Source organism: Lepidochelys kempii, chromosome 10 (genome assembly GCF_965140265.1).
Source record: "Lepidochelys kempii isolate rLepKem1 chromosome 10, rLepKem1.hap2, whole genome shotgun sequence".
NCBI classification, from domain to species: Eukaryota; Metazoa; Chordata; order Testudines; family Cheloniidae; genus Lepidochelys; species Lepidochelys kempii.
In genome coordinates, this window is record NC_133265.1 from 33,859,323 (window position 1) to 33,875,393 (window position 16,071).

At 46.4% G+C, this 16,071-nt stretch overlaps 1 protein-coding gene across 1 annotated transcript in view; it reads right to left on the minus strand.

The window, feature by feature from the left end:
• Window positions 1-505: 505 nt before the first annotated feature.
• Window positions 506-16,071, minus strand: part of SRL (sarcalumenin) — a 93,137-nt gene continuing 77,571 nt past the window's right edge. The window contains exons 5-7 of the mRNA XM_073361534.1: window positions 4,409-4,525; window positions 2,853-3,086; window positions 506-1,580 (exon numbers count right to left, since the gene is read on the minus strand). Of these exons, the coding sequence (XP_073217635.1) occupies window positions 769-1,580; window positions 2,853-3,086; window positions 4,409-4,525 (1,163 nt within the window). The 3' untranslated portion in view covers window positions 506-768. The remainder of the gene's footprint in view (window positions 1,581-2,852; window positions 3,087-4,408; window positions 4,526-16,071) is intronic.

The following is a 16,071-nucleotide window of genomic DNA, read 5'->3' on the forward strand; positions in this document are numbered from 1 at the left end:
TCCAAATCCCACCTGGGACATGCATTTGGTGCTAACAATGCCATATGTTTCCAGAGATTGGACTGAATCCAGTCTAAACATGGACATGGGGTCTTTCTTTCCCTACCCCGGGGATAGGAGAGGACTAATACCTGGGTGAATGCTAAAGATTCTGAGTTATAGCTCAACTGTAATCCAAACGGAGCTCACAAAGAACTGAACCTGATGGCCTACAAGTCTTGGAAAGAAAATAAACAGATTATTTATGTATAGGCATTTCTGTGGTCCTCATGCCTATATACAGCCACCAAAAGCTGACATTTACTCTGCTGGATCTCTCTCTCCCCAGCGGTGACCCTCTCCAGTTCTCCAGGTCAAGGTGTCGGAGCCTTCCTCCAGGTTATCATTCCAGAGTCTGCGTTTCCTACTCCCTGTCTGCTTAGTGTATGCAAAGGTTGAACTTCTTGTTCCACACTCATGAACTTCAGTACCAGCGAAAAAGCAGCTAAAGCGTTAGTTCACCATTTGTTACTTTTACTTACAGCTTAAACATTGCTTTCTATTTAAAATAACAAAGATAATGTCAGGAATTCACAGTTCTTTATTCTCTTTTCTATGCCCACCCCGCTTCCTCTGCCATTAATGTCAATGACTCAAAGTCCTCGTTGTACCGTAGCTCTTGCCAGTGTGGCACTCAAAGGGTTAATAAACCATGGCTTCTTGGACAGATAAGACATAAGCTCATTCACCAACAGGAAAACATGAATGGTTATGTTAGTACATAGCATGTTATGGTTTCCTATAGCGGTTCCTTGGGGTTTCACCACAGCCAGTTGTGTCACAGGAGAGAACACTGGGCTTCTTCCCCAAGCCAATACTCCCCAAGAGATCAGGAAGCTCATGAGTAATGGCCCTTTCGATCTTCTCCAGGTAACATCCTCCCATGTAGGAACACTGCTGAGCTAGCAGCTTGAAGCTGCTGATAGGATTGATGCCGAAGAAGTCCTTATAAGCCTCGCGGTTGGGGAGATCAAACTTGCTGACATTGGTCTTTGCCAGGATAGACTTGAAGATGTAGAACTTGTCAGGGTCTTCTACAATGTCCTTGAATACCAGCTCCCCATCACTGAAGAAGGTCATTTTGTCCTTGTAGGTTTGCAGATAGCGGTCGACCAGGAGGGCGTGGATGCGAACCCGGATGGCATGTTGGCGGATGAAGGCAATCTTATTCTCCAGCCTGTTTTCAATCACCTGGTTAAGGTCTTCTAGGAGCGAGATTTCTTCTTTAAGGAACAGATCCTTGTGGGTTTCAGGGTGATATTCCGGGGGCCAGAAGGAACTGACATAGACCCTGGGAGGTTCAGTGACATTGATCAGAGGAGCCAAGCTCCAGAACAAGGCGCCATAGACTCTCATAAGCTCCTGAGTGGCGAGACTGTCCGCTTTGTTCAAGATTATTCTTATCTGAGACTCCCGGCCCTTCAGCTGACGAAACAGCATCTCCAGCTCCAGACCCACATCCAGCTTTGTAGGGTCAAAGACGACAAAGATGAGGTCGGCTCTGTCGATGAACCACTGGCACACGTCATTGAATGGGTAACCTTTGGGAAAGGAGAGAGAAAAAAATCAACCAGAAATGTCCAGCTCCCCACATCTAATACAGGACCAATCCATTCAGTCACCAGCATAGATACGACACAGGCCTACCATGTCCAGACCCCTTCAGACTTAGACCTCATGCAGTGGGAAATCTTGTTTCTCAGCTACTAAAACCATCGCAGATCAGCTTGGCGCCAATATCCACAATCAGTCTATATTCACTTAGCACTGGTGCCTTAGCTGGCATTCTCTGATAAAATTCTGGCCCCAGTAAAGTCAACGGGAGTTTTGCCATTGGAACAGGATTTCCCCCTGGATTTAAGGTAGACATTGAGAGAACGGAGGTGGGGATGCCATGTAATTAATGCACTGATGAGCATATAGGTAAATAACAGATTTTAGTAGACCATTCAAACATTTTATTAATATGGTGGTACTGCCTTTCACCTCTGGGCCCACTCTGATGTACACACTGCTGCCTCCTAGTGGTTGGGGGTGTGTTTTGCTTCTTCTGGAATTAAATTCTTTCCAAGTCACTTCCAAACTTTCCTTTTCTCTGCAGCCTGTTGTTGATTATCTGTGCTCTGATTGTTTTCTGAGGCCATGCTTTGGCCACTCCAATGCTGCCTAATGTATCTAGTCTATGGGGTGACAAACCCCAGCAGTGCTACCCCAGTTGTGAGATACGTTATCCTGGAAGTTGTGGTGTTCCAGCATTCCATCGTGTCCTGCTCTAACACAGAGGTTTTGGCAGGGGCCTGGATCAAAGGTTTAAGAATATGATAGAAAATAATTGGCAAAGTGCAGCCCATAGGCTAAATACAGCCCAAAGGCCACAAACACCCCCTTCTTGCTTAAGTCTCTGAACATTGCCCCTCCATATTAAAGAGGAAGTATGCTCTATCTGCTCTATTTTATGAATATTGGGTGTGTCCCTGAGGCCTGTGTCAGGTGGCCATTACAAACACAGGCGGGCAAAATTTTGATGCTTCTGCAATCTACAAATAAACGCCCAGCAACACCTCCTCACTGGCCCTTTGTTGTGTGTGACCTAATGAATACAGCCTCAACTGGGCCTCAGGAGACCTTGGTGCTCTTCCTGGATCAGCCACTGTCACTTTTTTCCTCTCACCTGTAAAACAGGGAAAATACTACAGCGCTTTGAGATCTACTGATGAACAGCATTGTAGAAGAGCAAGGGACTGTTGTTATCTCACATTTATATTGCTCCTTCTTTTCTGGTCTGTCTTACAATGAACAAAGCAGGTTACTACCTCGTTCCTGTTGCTTGCGGTTTTCAATGATGCCCGGTGTGTCTACAAAGGTGACCCGCTCTAAAAGCTTATGAGGCACCTCTATCCCGATCAGCTTCTCCAGGAAGTTCTGCCCAAACTTTTCGAGGGGAGAGAAGGAGCGTGCACTGTCAGCAGCCATCACAATGCCCTCGATGGTCTTCAGCTTCGGGCCGTGCATGATGACTGTGAACTCAGAGGTGGTGGGTTCAGCCCCTGTCCAGTAACAAGAGAAGCAGAGAAGGTGAGCTCTAAAGTCTAAGCTCTCCTGCTGGAAATGAGTCAGACTCGGTGTCTGATACTATCTGGGGAGGATACTGCTTACTCATGAATATACAGAGGGTGATCCAAAGCAACAGGTATGGTCAGAGAGCATCTTGCAATATCATGTACCTCATGCCTTGTAGAATGTCTTGAGGAAACATAGGGCAAGTCTACACTATAAAATTAAGACAACCTAAGTTAGTTTGTACAGCCACCACAGTAATTAAATTGCTTTGCATGTCCACACTACACTCCTTGTGTCAGCGGTGCATGTCCTCACCAGGACTTTCAGTGTGGAGCATCGTGGGACTGCATCCGAAAGGCAGCAAGTGTCAATATAAGAGACACAGTGTCTACACTGACACTGCATTGACCTAACTACATCAAACTACGGGCTACGCCTCTCGTGGAGGTGGAGTTGTTAAATTGGTGTAGTGGGTGGATTACACCGGTGGCAGCTACATTTTAGTGTAGACGCTTACAGAGTTAGGTTGACATAAGGCAGCCTATGTCGACCTAAACTCTATAGTGTAGACCGGGTTGTAGCTATTCCATGGATGCATGAGTGCAGTTTTTTCCTGCAGTGGTTAATCTACACTGAGATATCACGAGTGTGAAAAGCATAATAAAGGACCAGCTCTGCTTTCTAGTGCCTTGATTCTCCCTATGCCCAGAGCTCAGTACAGGTTTTAATTCAGCAGTGCTATGCTCAGCGGTGTTCAGGGATAAAAGGGAGTGGGAGCTGAGAAGAGGAGATGGGAAATGTCATGCCTGTTGTTAAAGTAAATTAATTGGCTCCACGCATGGAGGGGAAGGATAGAAGGAAAAGGGCAAGTTCCCCTTGTTAGAAGATTGTTACTCTGCTGGCCTGGAAAGTGACCTGCAGTGCAATGCCCTATCAGGATGGAAGATCTCAGTCCTGAGCCTCTGGACTGCAGGAAGTAGGAATGCTGCTTCGGCAGATGCACAGCTTGATCCCGGGGGGTGAAGAGGAATCTCATCTGTCTTTCTCTGCACCAATTCCTCTGACTCTTACAGGAGCAGGGTTGCAAGGATTCAAGCCCTCCCTGACCAGAGTGATGGCTGTCACCTAACAGCCTGGGAGGTTGCAATGAGTAAAAAGAGAGGTTCAAAGAGCAGCTGGGGACAATGTTTACCAGCCAAGCTCTGGCTGAAATTGACTTGAGAAGTGAATGTACGAGTGACAGTGCCTGCTTGTACCCTTTGCACAGCACATTAAGCAGAAACAATGGGCGAGCCGGAGCACACATTACCTGTGTACAGCTGGTAGGGCGTGTCGTCCAGCCCTAGGAGGTAGTTTATCATGGTGGATTTGCCAACGCTCCACGGTCCCAAGAACAGCACCATTGGCTTGGACGTAATCTCCCCATCTGCAGAGAGGGGAAATAACAAAAGGAAGTGAACAAGCACTAGAATTTGAGCTCCCCGCTGTAACTAATGTCCCAGCTGAAGAGTGAACAAGAGCTGCCCTGTCCCACACAATTAGCTAAATGTTCCAAGCTCAGGGAAACTTTCCAACGTTCCTTCAGCCGTTTGCAAGAGCAGGGCAAAGCGACAGAATCGCGCAGGGCCAGGGTCATGGATATGCGGGTGCACACATGCTACTTATGCTGCTAGGGTTGTGCTTAGCCTTCAGAACCCCTGGTACTGAATATGTGGAACAAAACAGTCCGGTCTGTGACTGACCCAGGTGCCCAATGTTAGCTAAGTCTGAGTTGGTGCTAGACAGGCAGGAGACTCCCTCAGTCGGATCATCATCTGTGAGATGGAAGAAATTATACGTACTTGATTGCCGCCCTCCTGACTATACCCAGAGTGGAACGAGCCTCACCCTTTGGCTGCCTGATTATGTACGGCCCTATGGCTGGACCTCTGTCCACATAGTGCAGTGGGCCACCCCACCAAATGTGCATTGCTTGTGGCGCACAATAGGGTTAAAGTCCTGATCCAACTTCCACCGAAGTCAACAGAAAGACGCCCATTGACTATAGTAGGAGCTGGGGCAGACCTCACTGAACAGTGGTTCTGTAGGAGCTTCACACCCAGATGACCACACATGTCCCAGTGGATATTGTGCTTTAGAATTCTATTAAGTGGTGATGGACAAATTCAGGGTAATTCCAGGATCTCCTAGTACCTCATATTCAAAGCACCACAAAGCCATAAGTATTTAACCGATTCCACCCTTCCTGGTCATCTTGGATTATTACATAAAAGTCCCCTCAGACTGACCCTACCCAAATTATGCAAGGTCTTGAAAGGAATGTTTTTCTACTCCATTTTGAAGACATATTTGCTTAGTGAATTTTGAGTTAGTTTTTCCAGGCATCTTTTCACAGGCAGTAGTGTTTCCCCAAAAATGTGTATGCCTCCACAAAAACATGCCCTCACGCACTCCAAGCAGGCCATTGTGACTGCAATTATTTCTTTTGTGCAAGCAAAGTGGCAATTTGTGTGGACATGGGCAAGTTTTTGCATGTGGAATAGATGTGCGTGCATTTTTGCAGGTTTCCCTTTTACAACTTCTTTTAGAACACAAATCAATTGGAGATTTTGCCATGATCCCCATGATATACATGGGCAAGCTGAGAGGTGCAAGGCCAGGTTCAGAGACTGGGCAGACTGGCACAATGGGGCTGGCAGCAGGGGAACATTACATGCCCCAGCTGGTAGGGATCAGTAGGAAACTCATCAAGGGCCTGATCTTGCACCATTACAATCAATGGGAGTTTTGCAGTGGACTTTCATGGGATCAGGGCATAAGGGCCTGATCCTGAAGCCCCTTACTCAAGTGAGGAATACTTCAAGTGAGGCTACTCATGTAACTAGCCCTCCTGAAGTCAATGGCAAAAATTACTGAGGTGAGTTTCTGCAGGATCAAACCTGGAGCCATCTGCTGAGAAGCATGGACAACTGATATCACCAAGAGGCCACAGGGAGTTGTTGTTCAGCATGTGCCAGGTGGATCAGGCCTGAATTCCCTGGATTCAGGCCTGATCCACCTGGCGCTTAGAAAGAGACAAGCAACCCTCCCAGCTGCAGAGGACGCTGCACAAAGAGCCCATGAAGAGACACATGGAGAGTCTGGGCCTCAGGACAACCACTGTGAGGGAAAGATGTGTGGGAAACATTTCCGCACAAGCGATCAGGCACACTGCCAGTGTAACCCACTCAGTGCAGTGCTCTGTCACCCTCCAGTGGCACAGTGGCTGGGCCACAGAAACACAAAGGTTGATGAGCCTGCTACAGCCTGGTTCCTCATTGCTGTGTCTTGACTGCCAGAAGCTGGGACTGAACAAAAGGAGATGGATCATTTGATGATTGCCCTGTGCTGTTCATTCCCTCTCAAGCATCTGGCACCGCCACTGTCAGAAAACGGGAGACTGGACTAGTTGGACCATTGGCCTGGCCCAATATGGCTGTTCTTATATTAGTTCGGGCAGTAAAGGCTCATGTTTTGAGAGCTACCCATCCCAGGTTCAGTCCTGGCTCCTGATGAGCTGCTCAGGGGTGCAGTGTAACACTAACATTTAAAGAACTGTTTCCATGTTCTAAAACTGAAACCATTGCATACGATGGGAAAGGGCGGGAATATGCTGAAAACAGCCATGTATTTTATCGCATTTACTCTGAATAATTTATCATACCTATCGCTTTAAACTGAGTAACTTCAATCCTATATCATATGCTGTATAATGTCATTATAGAAACAAAGTAAAATGTATAATTGGTACAAATATATATAATACAAGCAATATGTTCATCTGGAAATAATATATTAATTATTCTATCTACAAATAATGTATTATCCATATATAATGCAAAACGGGTTATACTTTTGCACTTGGGTCTCAAAATGCTTTACAAATAAGAATGAATTAATCCCTGCAATCTCTCTGGCTCCAATTTAGGGCACCACTTACACATCTGCTTAAAATCAATGGGGTTTAGAGCTGGGCAGGATGTGATTTTCCCATTCTAGGAAGATATTTGAGATTTAAAAAAAAAATGGTTTGGATCAACAAACATTTTGCTTTAATTTCAACTTATTTAATTTTAAAATTGGGGTTTTTTTACTATAATGAGCTCAAATTTTGAAACTAAAATTTGTTTCAAACCGGGAAACCAGAATTTTTGGTTTAAAAAAGGTCAAAACGGGACATTTTGACAATTTCAAAACTTGCTTTTCAACATTTCTTTGAGTTGAGAATTTTGGCCAAACTTATCCTTTCCTGTTTTGATTTTGATTAATCAACATTTTCAACAAGAAAACAGTTACCAAGGAATTCCTGATCAGCGCTAGTGGGATTTAAGCAGGTGCTTCAGTAATTAGCTGGGTAGGACCCTTGTGAGGTAGGGAAGTATTCTTCTTCTAATGTTATAGATGGGGAAACTGAGGCACACAGAGGGTACGAGAATGGCACAAGGTTACCCAGAGACTCTGAAGCAGATTCAGGAAGGCAATCCAGATCAACCAGCTCCCAACCCCTGGCCTTACCCCCACTCTGAGCAGAGAATTACTATGGCTTCAGTCTGTACAAGCTAGCTGAATATTGTATAAAATGGTGCCAATTGGGTAATATTTCAAACATACTTTGCATGGGGAAATGGTGTTTGACAGCAATGGGGAGGAGGGTCGGGGGGGGCTGTGTGTGTGCTGCCAAGAGCCACAGGGATTTCTGCCATGGTGAGAGAGGCAGCTTTACATCATATCCCTGCCAGAGTCACGTTTTGTCTCTGGGCACCACCCCTGAATTGCCTCAGAGACTTTCCCCCTGATATTTCCTCTTTTGACCCCATCCCCCTTTCCAGCTGCTCACCCTTTTCTGAACTCCAGAGGTGAAATCATGCCCCATTGAATTCAATGGGAGCTTTGCCCTTGATTTCAGTGGGGCCAGGATTTCACCCTACGTGGCCTTCACCCCCTTTTGCACAACCTGTGAATTAGTCATTGGTGCAACTTCAGACACTTAGCCATGGAGCTCAGATTCCTAGCACCCCCCATGCAGCATTCACTGAGGACTGTGATGTTGAGTCTAGCGGTGTTCCTTGAAGTCAGGTGGAAGGGATGCTGGTGAGCGAAATGAGGAACTCCGTTCTCTCCCTCCAGCCCTGAGGCTGAGCTCTCTGCCTGCACAGTGGTCCCAGCTCAGGGAGTGAGAGGTCAGAAATGGCATGTTGTCACCAATCATCAGGGGCAAGCTGTCAGTCTTCAGCTTTGTCCCTGGGCTTCCTTCTCTGACCTCAAATCCTCACTTCTCCCTGCATGGAAGCTCAGACAAGAGCTTTAATTTGGAGTGGCGCTTTTCTCTCCTGGGGTTGTCAACGAGGGAAGAAAACCGCGCTGGTGACAGAGAACATAAGAACGGCTATACCGAGTCAGACCAAAGATCCATCGAGCCCAGTATCCTGTCTGCCAACAGTGGCCAATGCCAAGTGCCCCAGAGGGAATGAACAGAACAGGTAATCCTCAAGTGATCCACTCCTGTCGCCCATTCCCAGCTTCTGGCAAACAGAGGCTAGGGCAGTGGTCGCCAGCCTGGACTGATCCTGGAGCCTCTGCCAGTCAATCGCGATCTCCAGGCTGCTAAAAGTCCAGCGACACAGCAGGTCTCAGGCAAGTTGCCTGCCTGCCCTGGCCCCACGCCACTCCCGGAAGCGGCTGGCTGCTGGCACATCTCTGCGGCCCCTTGGGGGTGTGTGTGTGTGTGAGGTGTCTCCGCATGCTGCCCCTACCCCCAGCACCATCCCTGCAGCTCCCATTGGCCAGGAACCGGCCCATGGGAGCTGTGGGGGCAGCGTTTGTGGGCAGCAGATGGACAACTGGTACCCCCATTCTCCCCAGGGGACACAGAAACATGTCAGCAGCCAGCTGCTTCCAGGAGCAGCGTGGGGCCAGGACAGGCAGGGACCCACCTGTGGTAAGCACCTCCTGGTTGGAGCCTCCACTTCACCCGCCCTCCTCCCACACCCCAACCCCCTGCCCCAGTCCAGAGCCACCTCCTGCACCCAAACTTTCTCCCAGACCCCTCACCTCCTCCTGCACCCTAGTCCTCTGCACCAGCCCAGAGCCACCTCCTGAACCAAACTCCCTCCCAGAGCCCTCACCCCATCCTCCAGTACTGGGTTTACAATGGCACGAGTGGCACCATGGAGCCAGGCCCATGCTCAGAAGGGGCCCCGGCTTGCTCTGCTTGCACTGCGCCTCGAGATTTTGCCAGCCCACTGGCTCCTCCCGCCCATTCCTTGCTCCTCTCAGCCCCATGAGTGATTGGGGAGGGTCCCCAGGGAAGCAGCGGGGCCTCGGGGAAGGGACAGGGTAGATCCTGGGTTGATCTTAAATTCAAAAAGTGATCTTGTGTGTAAAAAAGGTTGGAGACCGCTGGGCTAGGGACACCATCCCTGCCCATCCTGGCTAATAGCCATTGAGGGACCTATCCTCCATGAACTTAATTAGTTCTTTTTTAAATCCTGTTATAGTCTTGGCCTTCACAACATCCTCTGGCACGGAGTTCCACAGGTTGACTGTGCGTTGTGTGAAAAAAAATACTTCCTTTTGCTTGTTTTAAACTTGCTGCCTATTAATTTCATTTGGTAATTCCTAGTTTTTGTGATACGAGAACGAGTAAATAACACTTCCTTATTTACTTTCTCCACACCTGTCATGATTTTATAGACTTCTATCATATCCTCCCTTAGTCATCTCTTTTCCAAGCTGAAAAGTCCTAGTTTTATTACTCTCTCCTCATATGGCAGCTGTTCCATACATCTAATCATTTTTGTTGCCTATTTCTGAATCATTTTCAGTTCCAATATATCTTTTTTGAGATGGGGGCGACCACATCTGCATGCAGTATTCAAGATATTGGTGTACCAAGGATTTATATAGAGGCAATATGATATGTCGTCTTATTATCTATCCCTTCCTTAATGATTCCCAACATTTTGTTTGCTTTTTTGACTGCTGCTGCACATTGAGTGAATGTTTTCAGAGAACTATCCTTAATGACTCCAAGATCTCTTTCTTGAGTGGTAACAGCTAATTTAGACCCCCAATCACCCAGTTTTGAGAGATCCTTTTGTAGCTCTTCGCAGTCTTCCTAGAACTTAACTATCTTGAGCAATTTTGTATCATCTGCAAATTTTGCCACTTCACTGTTTTTCTCCTTTTTCCAGATCATTTATGAATACATTGAATAGGACTGGGTCCAGTGCAGACCCCTGGGGACACCACTATTTACCTCTCTCCTTCTGAAAACTGACCATTTATTCCTACCCTTTGTTTTCTATCTTTTAACCAGTTACCAGTCCATGAGAGGACCTTCCCTCTTATCCCATGACAGCTTACTTTGCTGAAGAACCTTTGGTGAGGGGCCTTGTCAAAGGCTTTCTGAAAATCTAAGTACACTATATCCACTGGATCCCCTTTGTCCACATGCTTGTTGACCCCCACAAAGAATTCTAGTAGATTGGTGAGGCAGGATTTCCCTTTACAAAAACCATGTTGGCTCTTCCTCAACATTTAAGGGTCTGACAATTTTGTTTCAACAAGTTTACCTGGTACTGAAGTCAGGCTTACTGGCCTGTAATTTCTGGGATCACCTCTGGAGCCCTTTTTAAAAATTGGCATCACATTAGCTATTCTCCAGTCATTTAGTGACTGATGTGCAGACAATGCCCATGTGACAACAAGGAACCTATAAACAGCAGATCTGGGGCTCTAGCACCAACGCAGGGATCTTGTCCTTAACCCATTGCCACTGGGTTACCGGGAATCAACATTTCTTGTGCCAAGGTGCCCGGCCAGGACACGTGTGGGAGTGCTCAGCTGGCACTCCGGACCTGCTACCACCCACCTGCAGTTAGCACAGCAGGTGCACCCTGGGCCTTCCATGGCACCAGGGGATTGCAGCTGGACAGACATTTTAGGCTTGGTTTTCAGAAGTGCTGAGTACCCGCAGCTCCATCTGAAGGCATAGGTGCCACAGAACATCAGGCAGTAAAACTCTCCTGCTTCCCTGTCTTATCTTTCTTCACTCCCTTCTCCATGTCCTAGCTCAGCACCTTCCCCCGCTCTCTCTCGCTCACTGATCTCTTTCCCTTCCCCAGGGGATGTCTACACTGCAGCCCGGGGTGTGATTTGCAGCTCGTATAGACATTCCTGCACTCCAGCTAGCTCATGACAAAGAACAGTGAGGACACTGCAGTGCTAGCATCAGCCTTGGCTGTAGAACATACCAGGAGGGTCAGGTGGGCTTGTGAAACCCATGCTGAAGCCCGCCCGGCTGCCTTGTCACTGCTAGGTTTAGTGAGCTAGCTAGACCACAGCTAATGCGGGTATGTCTGCACGAGTGGCCATTCACACCCTGCCCGCAGCGGAGACATGAGGAAGTGAGAGAAACAGCCAGTGTCACTCAAATATTCGGAATCCTCTACTCGAATGCTGTGAAGTCCTAGAACGTGGGGATTTTTACTCTTCACTAAACACAGCTGGTAAAACAAAACAAAGAACATTTTCATTTTATAAGCCCCCCGAGCTGGTTCTCTGCTGATCACCATGTAGAGTTCAGACCATTGCTTGGGGTCTGGCATTTCTTCTCTCTAGTGCCATGTTTTTGTTCTGTGGGCCTACCAAAGCTAGAGGTTTTCACAAGATGAACAGGGTGCTAGAGCGTTGCTATTTTCTCTTCTCTTGCCAAGATTTAGCATAACTAAACCTAAAGAATACAACAGTGGGATTCAGAGCCTCTCCAGTTACAGGTCCGATGTCAGCGAGCAAAAGAAACTAATCCTATCCAGCCAGAAGCAGGAACAGCAGGGAAGCAGACAGCAAAAGTTACCTCTTTCTCCCCAGCAGAGCAATAAGAGTTTTCAATTCAACTGAAAATCCTTTTCAAAAGTGCAGCATCACCAATCAGGAGTCTCCTGGTGTTTCATTTAGTTCTCAGTGCTGTAAATGTGTGACCCTCCAGCTAGTCTCTGTGTTGGCTTGTGCCATGGGAGCTTCAGCTCAATGGCTTAGACATTGGAATGCTATGGTTCCCAGCAGTTAACAATTCGTGGGAGGGGGCAGGGCCGGCTGGCCACAGATGACCTATATTGCATGCCTGGGCGACTCTGATTGGTGGGCACTGAACTTTGGAGGCTGAGTCTTTGCCAACAAGAGGGATGTTGCATCTTATGAGAGAAAAGGTTCATTCCAGACTGAAGCAGCATTCATGAGCAACTGCACAGTACAGGCCCAGAGACCTGTTCACCGCCCTCACACCTTGCCAGGGGGCAGGGTGGACCGAGGCTTAAAGGGACAAGCAAGTGCATGGTGTGATGTGTGTTGTTTTAGTACCTGTGATGTTTGCATGGAGAAGGGGGTGAAACAAGAGTGCTGCAGAAGCATCTTCAACAGCAGCATTCTATGCGATGTTCTAAGATGTGGGAAGGAGAGATCATACAAGTGGAGGGGAACATGATTGTATGATGGCAGCCAGATAGTCCAGCTCACTGCTTTCCTCACAGCCTCCCTAGCTTGGTGTCTTTCCTTACCCAAGAGATCCAGGTTAACAGTCGGGGTCTAGGCCACAGGGTCTCCCAGTCCATCCGAGATAAATGTTTAAATACACAGGCCAAGTTCTAGGATCCTCCCACATGCTCATCTGAGGTCAGAATTTGGCCCTTGGATTAGAGCCTTGAAATGGGAATTTTAAAGACGAGGCACATAAGAAGATAAGCACAGCTGTAGTGGGTTCACCTAGCCCAGTATCTTGTCTTCTGACAGTGGCCAGTGACTGAAACTTCAGGGGGAGCATATAGAACGGGGCAATTTTGAGTGATTGTCCCTAGTTGTCCACTCCCAGCTTCTAGCAATTGGCGGTTTAGAGACACCCAGAGTGTAGGGTTGCATCACGGACCATCTGGGCTAATAGCCATTGATGGATCCATCCACCATGAACTCAGTTAATTATTTTTTGAGCCCATATCCCCTGCCAATGAGTTCCACAGGGTGTATTGTGTGAACAAGTACTTCCTTTTGTTTGTTTTAAACCTGCTGCCTATTAAATTAGGCAGGTGACTTATAGTTCTTGTGTTATGTGAAGGGTAACTAACACTTCCCTATTTACTTTCTCCACCCCATTCATGATTTCACAGACCTCTGTCATAATCTCCCCCACTTCTCCCTTAGTCATCTCTTTTCTAAACCCAACAGTCCCCGTCTTTTTAATCTCTCCTCAGCTGGAGAGATGTTCCATCCCCCTCATCATTTTTGTTTCCCTTCTCTGTACTTTTTCCAATTCTCTTTTTTTTTTTAAATGGGGTGACCAGAACTGCATGCAGTATTCAAGGTGTGGGCACGCCTGGGGTTTATATAAAGGGGTTACAATATTTTCTGTTTTATTATCTGTCCCTTTCCTAAGGCTTGCTAACATTCTTAGCTTTTTTTTTTTTTTTTTGACTGTTGCTGCACATTGAGTGGATGTTTTTAAGGGAACTATCTGCGATGACTCCACCCAAATGAGGTAGGTTCACTATTTGTCACTAACTGCTCCCTTCCACAGACAGGACCAAACACCCACAATAACCCTCACCAAAGGTAACTCAGCTCTGTAGCTAGTTCATCCCTGGAGCTTGGGTGAGACCCAAATTCATGTCCTGTAAGTGTCTTCTCACCTACACAGATCACGTGGCAAGAGTTTGGCCATCTCCAGGGTAACCTCTCCACCCTTAGCATCTCAGGATGCGTCTCCAAAGGATTTAAGCATGTGGTTATGATCCGAAAAGTGGCAAGAGGATCCTGTGCCTGCTGCTGTTTCCCTCAGCCCAGGAGATGTATTCACTGAGCTTACTGGTAAAAATACAATTTTATTCCTGCCAGCCCTGCAGAGCCAAAAAAGCTGCGGGACGGTAGAGTGTAGTCCCTTCTGCTCTGCCCCATGCATCATCAGCAGAATCAAAAGCTCGGTGCCAAAAATTTCAGCTGAGAATTTGGCTTTGAACAGACATTTAGTGCTGAACTACAGCCACAAGTCTTATACTTGGGTTTGTCCAAATAGTTGTTTAAGTTGCTGCTTGAAGCTAAGTAGCTCGAAGGAGACTGGCTCCCACACGATGGCGCCTGCAGCACGGCTAGTTTGCAGCCTTCTCATCCTCAAGGCCTACGCTGATCATGGCTCAGAATGGACCAGCAGACAGGAGAGAAGCAGACGGTTTGAAGAGGTTCCATTGCATTCTGGCAGCTTCCTACAGCACTGAGTGCTTCTTATGCTCTCATTATATCAGAGCCTGTCTCTGCTGGTCTTTCCATCCCCTCCTCCTTGGCCATGAACTCAAACCCTGTCAGGATGCTGGTTTGAAGGCTGGGGAGAAGGGCTGTAGAGCTTGTTCAAAAAAACCAGCGCCCCCCCAGGAAAAGGGTGACTGGACAGAAATTCAAAATTTTTTGGCCAAAACTGACCCACAAAAAAACCAAAACAAAGCACACACCAGTTTGGAAATGCTGCAGTGCTTCATGGGAGTTGCAGTATGGGCACCTCATGCTCCCATTCTCCTCTACAGGCTATGTTCCTTGGTCTGATTATTTCCTTCATGATGCACTACACTTTCTGCTTGGGGAGGGGAGGCAGAGCATCATGGGAGTACCTTGCTGTGGTGGATCATGGGAGATGTAGTCTGGGCATGGAGATTGGCCCATAAAGGAGAATGGGGACAGGAGGTAACTGAACTACAAATCCCATGAGCCACCACAGGAGCATTTCCAAATTAAAATATTTTGGTTTTCAAGTGTTTAGTTTTTCAATGAAAAACTTTAAATTTTCCATGGAAAGCAGACACTTCTCATAAAAGACTTCATAGAGTCAAAATAAATTTCCATCAAAAAGCAATTTGAGAGAAATTTTTGCACAGTGCTAGTTTATATTGTGAAGGGAAGCCATTTGTCTCATTTCTCACTTGTGAAATCTCAGCCAAATCCTCTGCTGGTATAACTCTACAGCCCCATTGACTTAAACGGAGCTTAGCCAATTTACACTAGTCACAGATCTGACCCCATGTTTTTAAAACAATTACTTTGACTTGGTAGAGAGTTCAATAATATAAGCAAGAAGCATTCACAGTAAGGTCTTTAACTGGTCACGAGTGTATTAGTCCCATTTATTTAAAACAAATTAATAAATCTCTTTTGAAAAGAAGAAAATTGTTTCCAGGATAGATTATTGCTAAAATGTCTTCCTAGAAAGAGACATCTCCACCTTTAAAAATGATCAGCACTGGAATTCCTGTATAGTAACTTTACAAGGGGTTATGACAATAGCAAGTTATTAAAACATAATCTGAAGAGTGTTCTGTTCTAAAGTGTTCTGGTTTTGTGGGGCTAAGAGTTTGCTTAGCCAATGGTATTTGTTCTTATTCATAGCAATAAATGATCACATATACTACATGCAAATAGAGTTGGTTGGAAAATTCCAAACAAAACATTTTCCCATTGGAAAATATGGTTGTGTAAGTTTCCCAGGGGAAAATATGGATTTTCCATCAAGAAAATAAAAATGAAATGTTTCATTTTGAATGGGGTTGACATTGCTCTCTTCATCATCTGCCTGAGCCACCATGATGCCTCATTGCAGATTGTGGAGAAACCAGAACTACAACTCCATTCTCTCCTGGGGGCCCTAAACTGCATTTGACAATCTCTCCTTCTGGCTGACCTGCCACAGTGCCTAATAGAAGATGTAGCCCAGCCAGTTTTGTTCCATAAAAACTTGATATTTTGACTTTAATCCCAAGTTGGGATAAAAACAAATATTGAAACATTGGTATTTCCTGCAGGACAGACATTCTGGTTTTTGGTTCATCTAGTTCTCTATTCACTTTCAATCTGGCTTTGTATTAATATTATTTCTAATTATTTAGTATTTGACTGAATCTA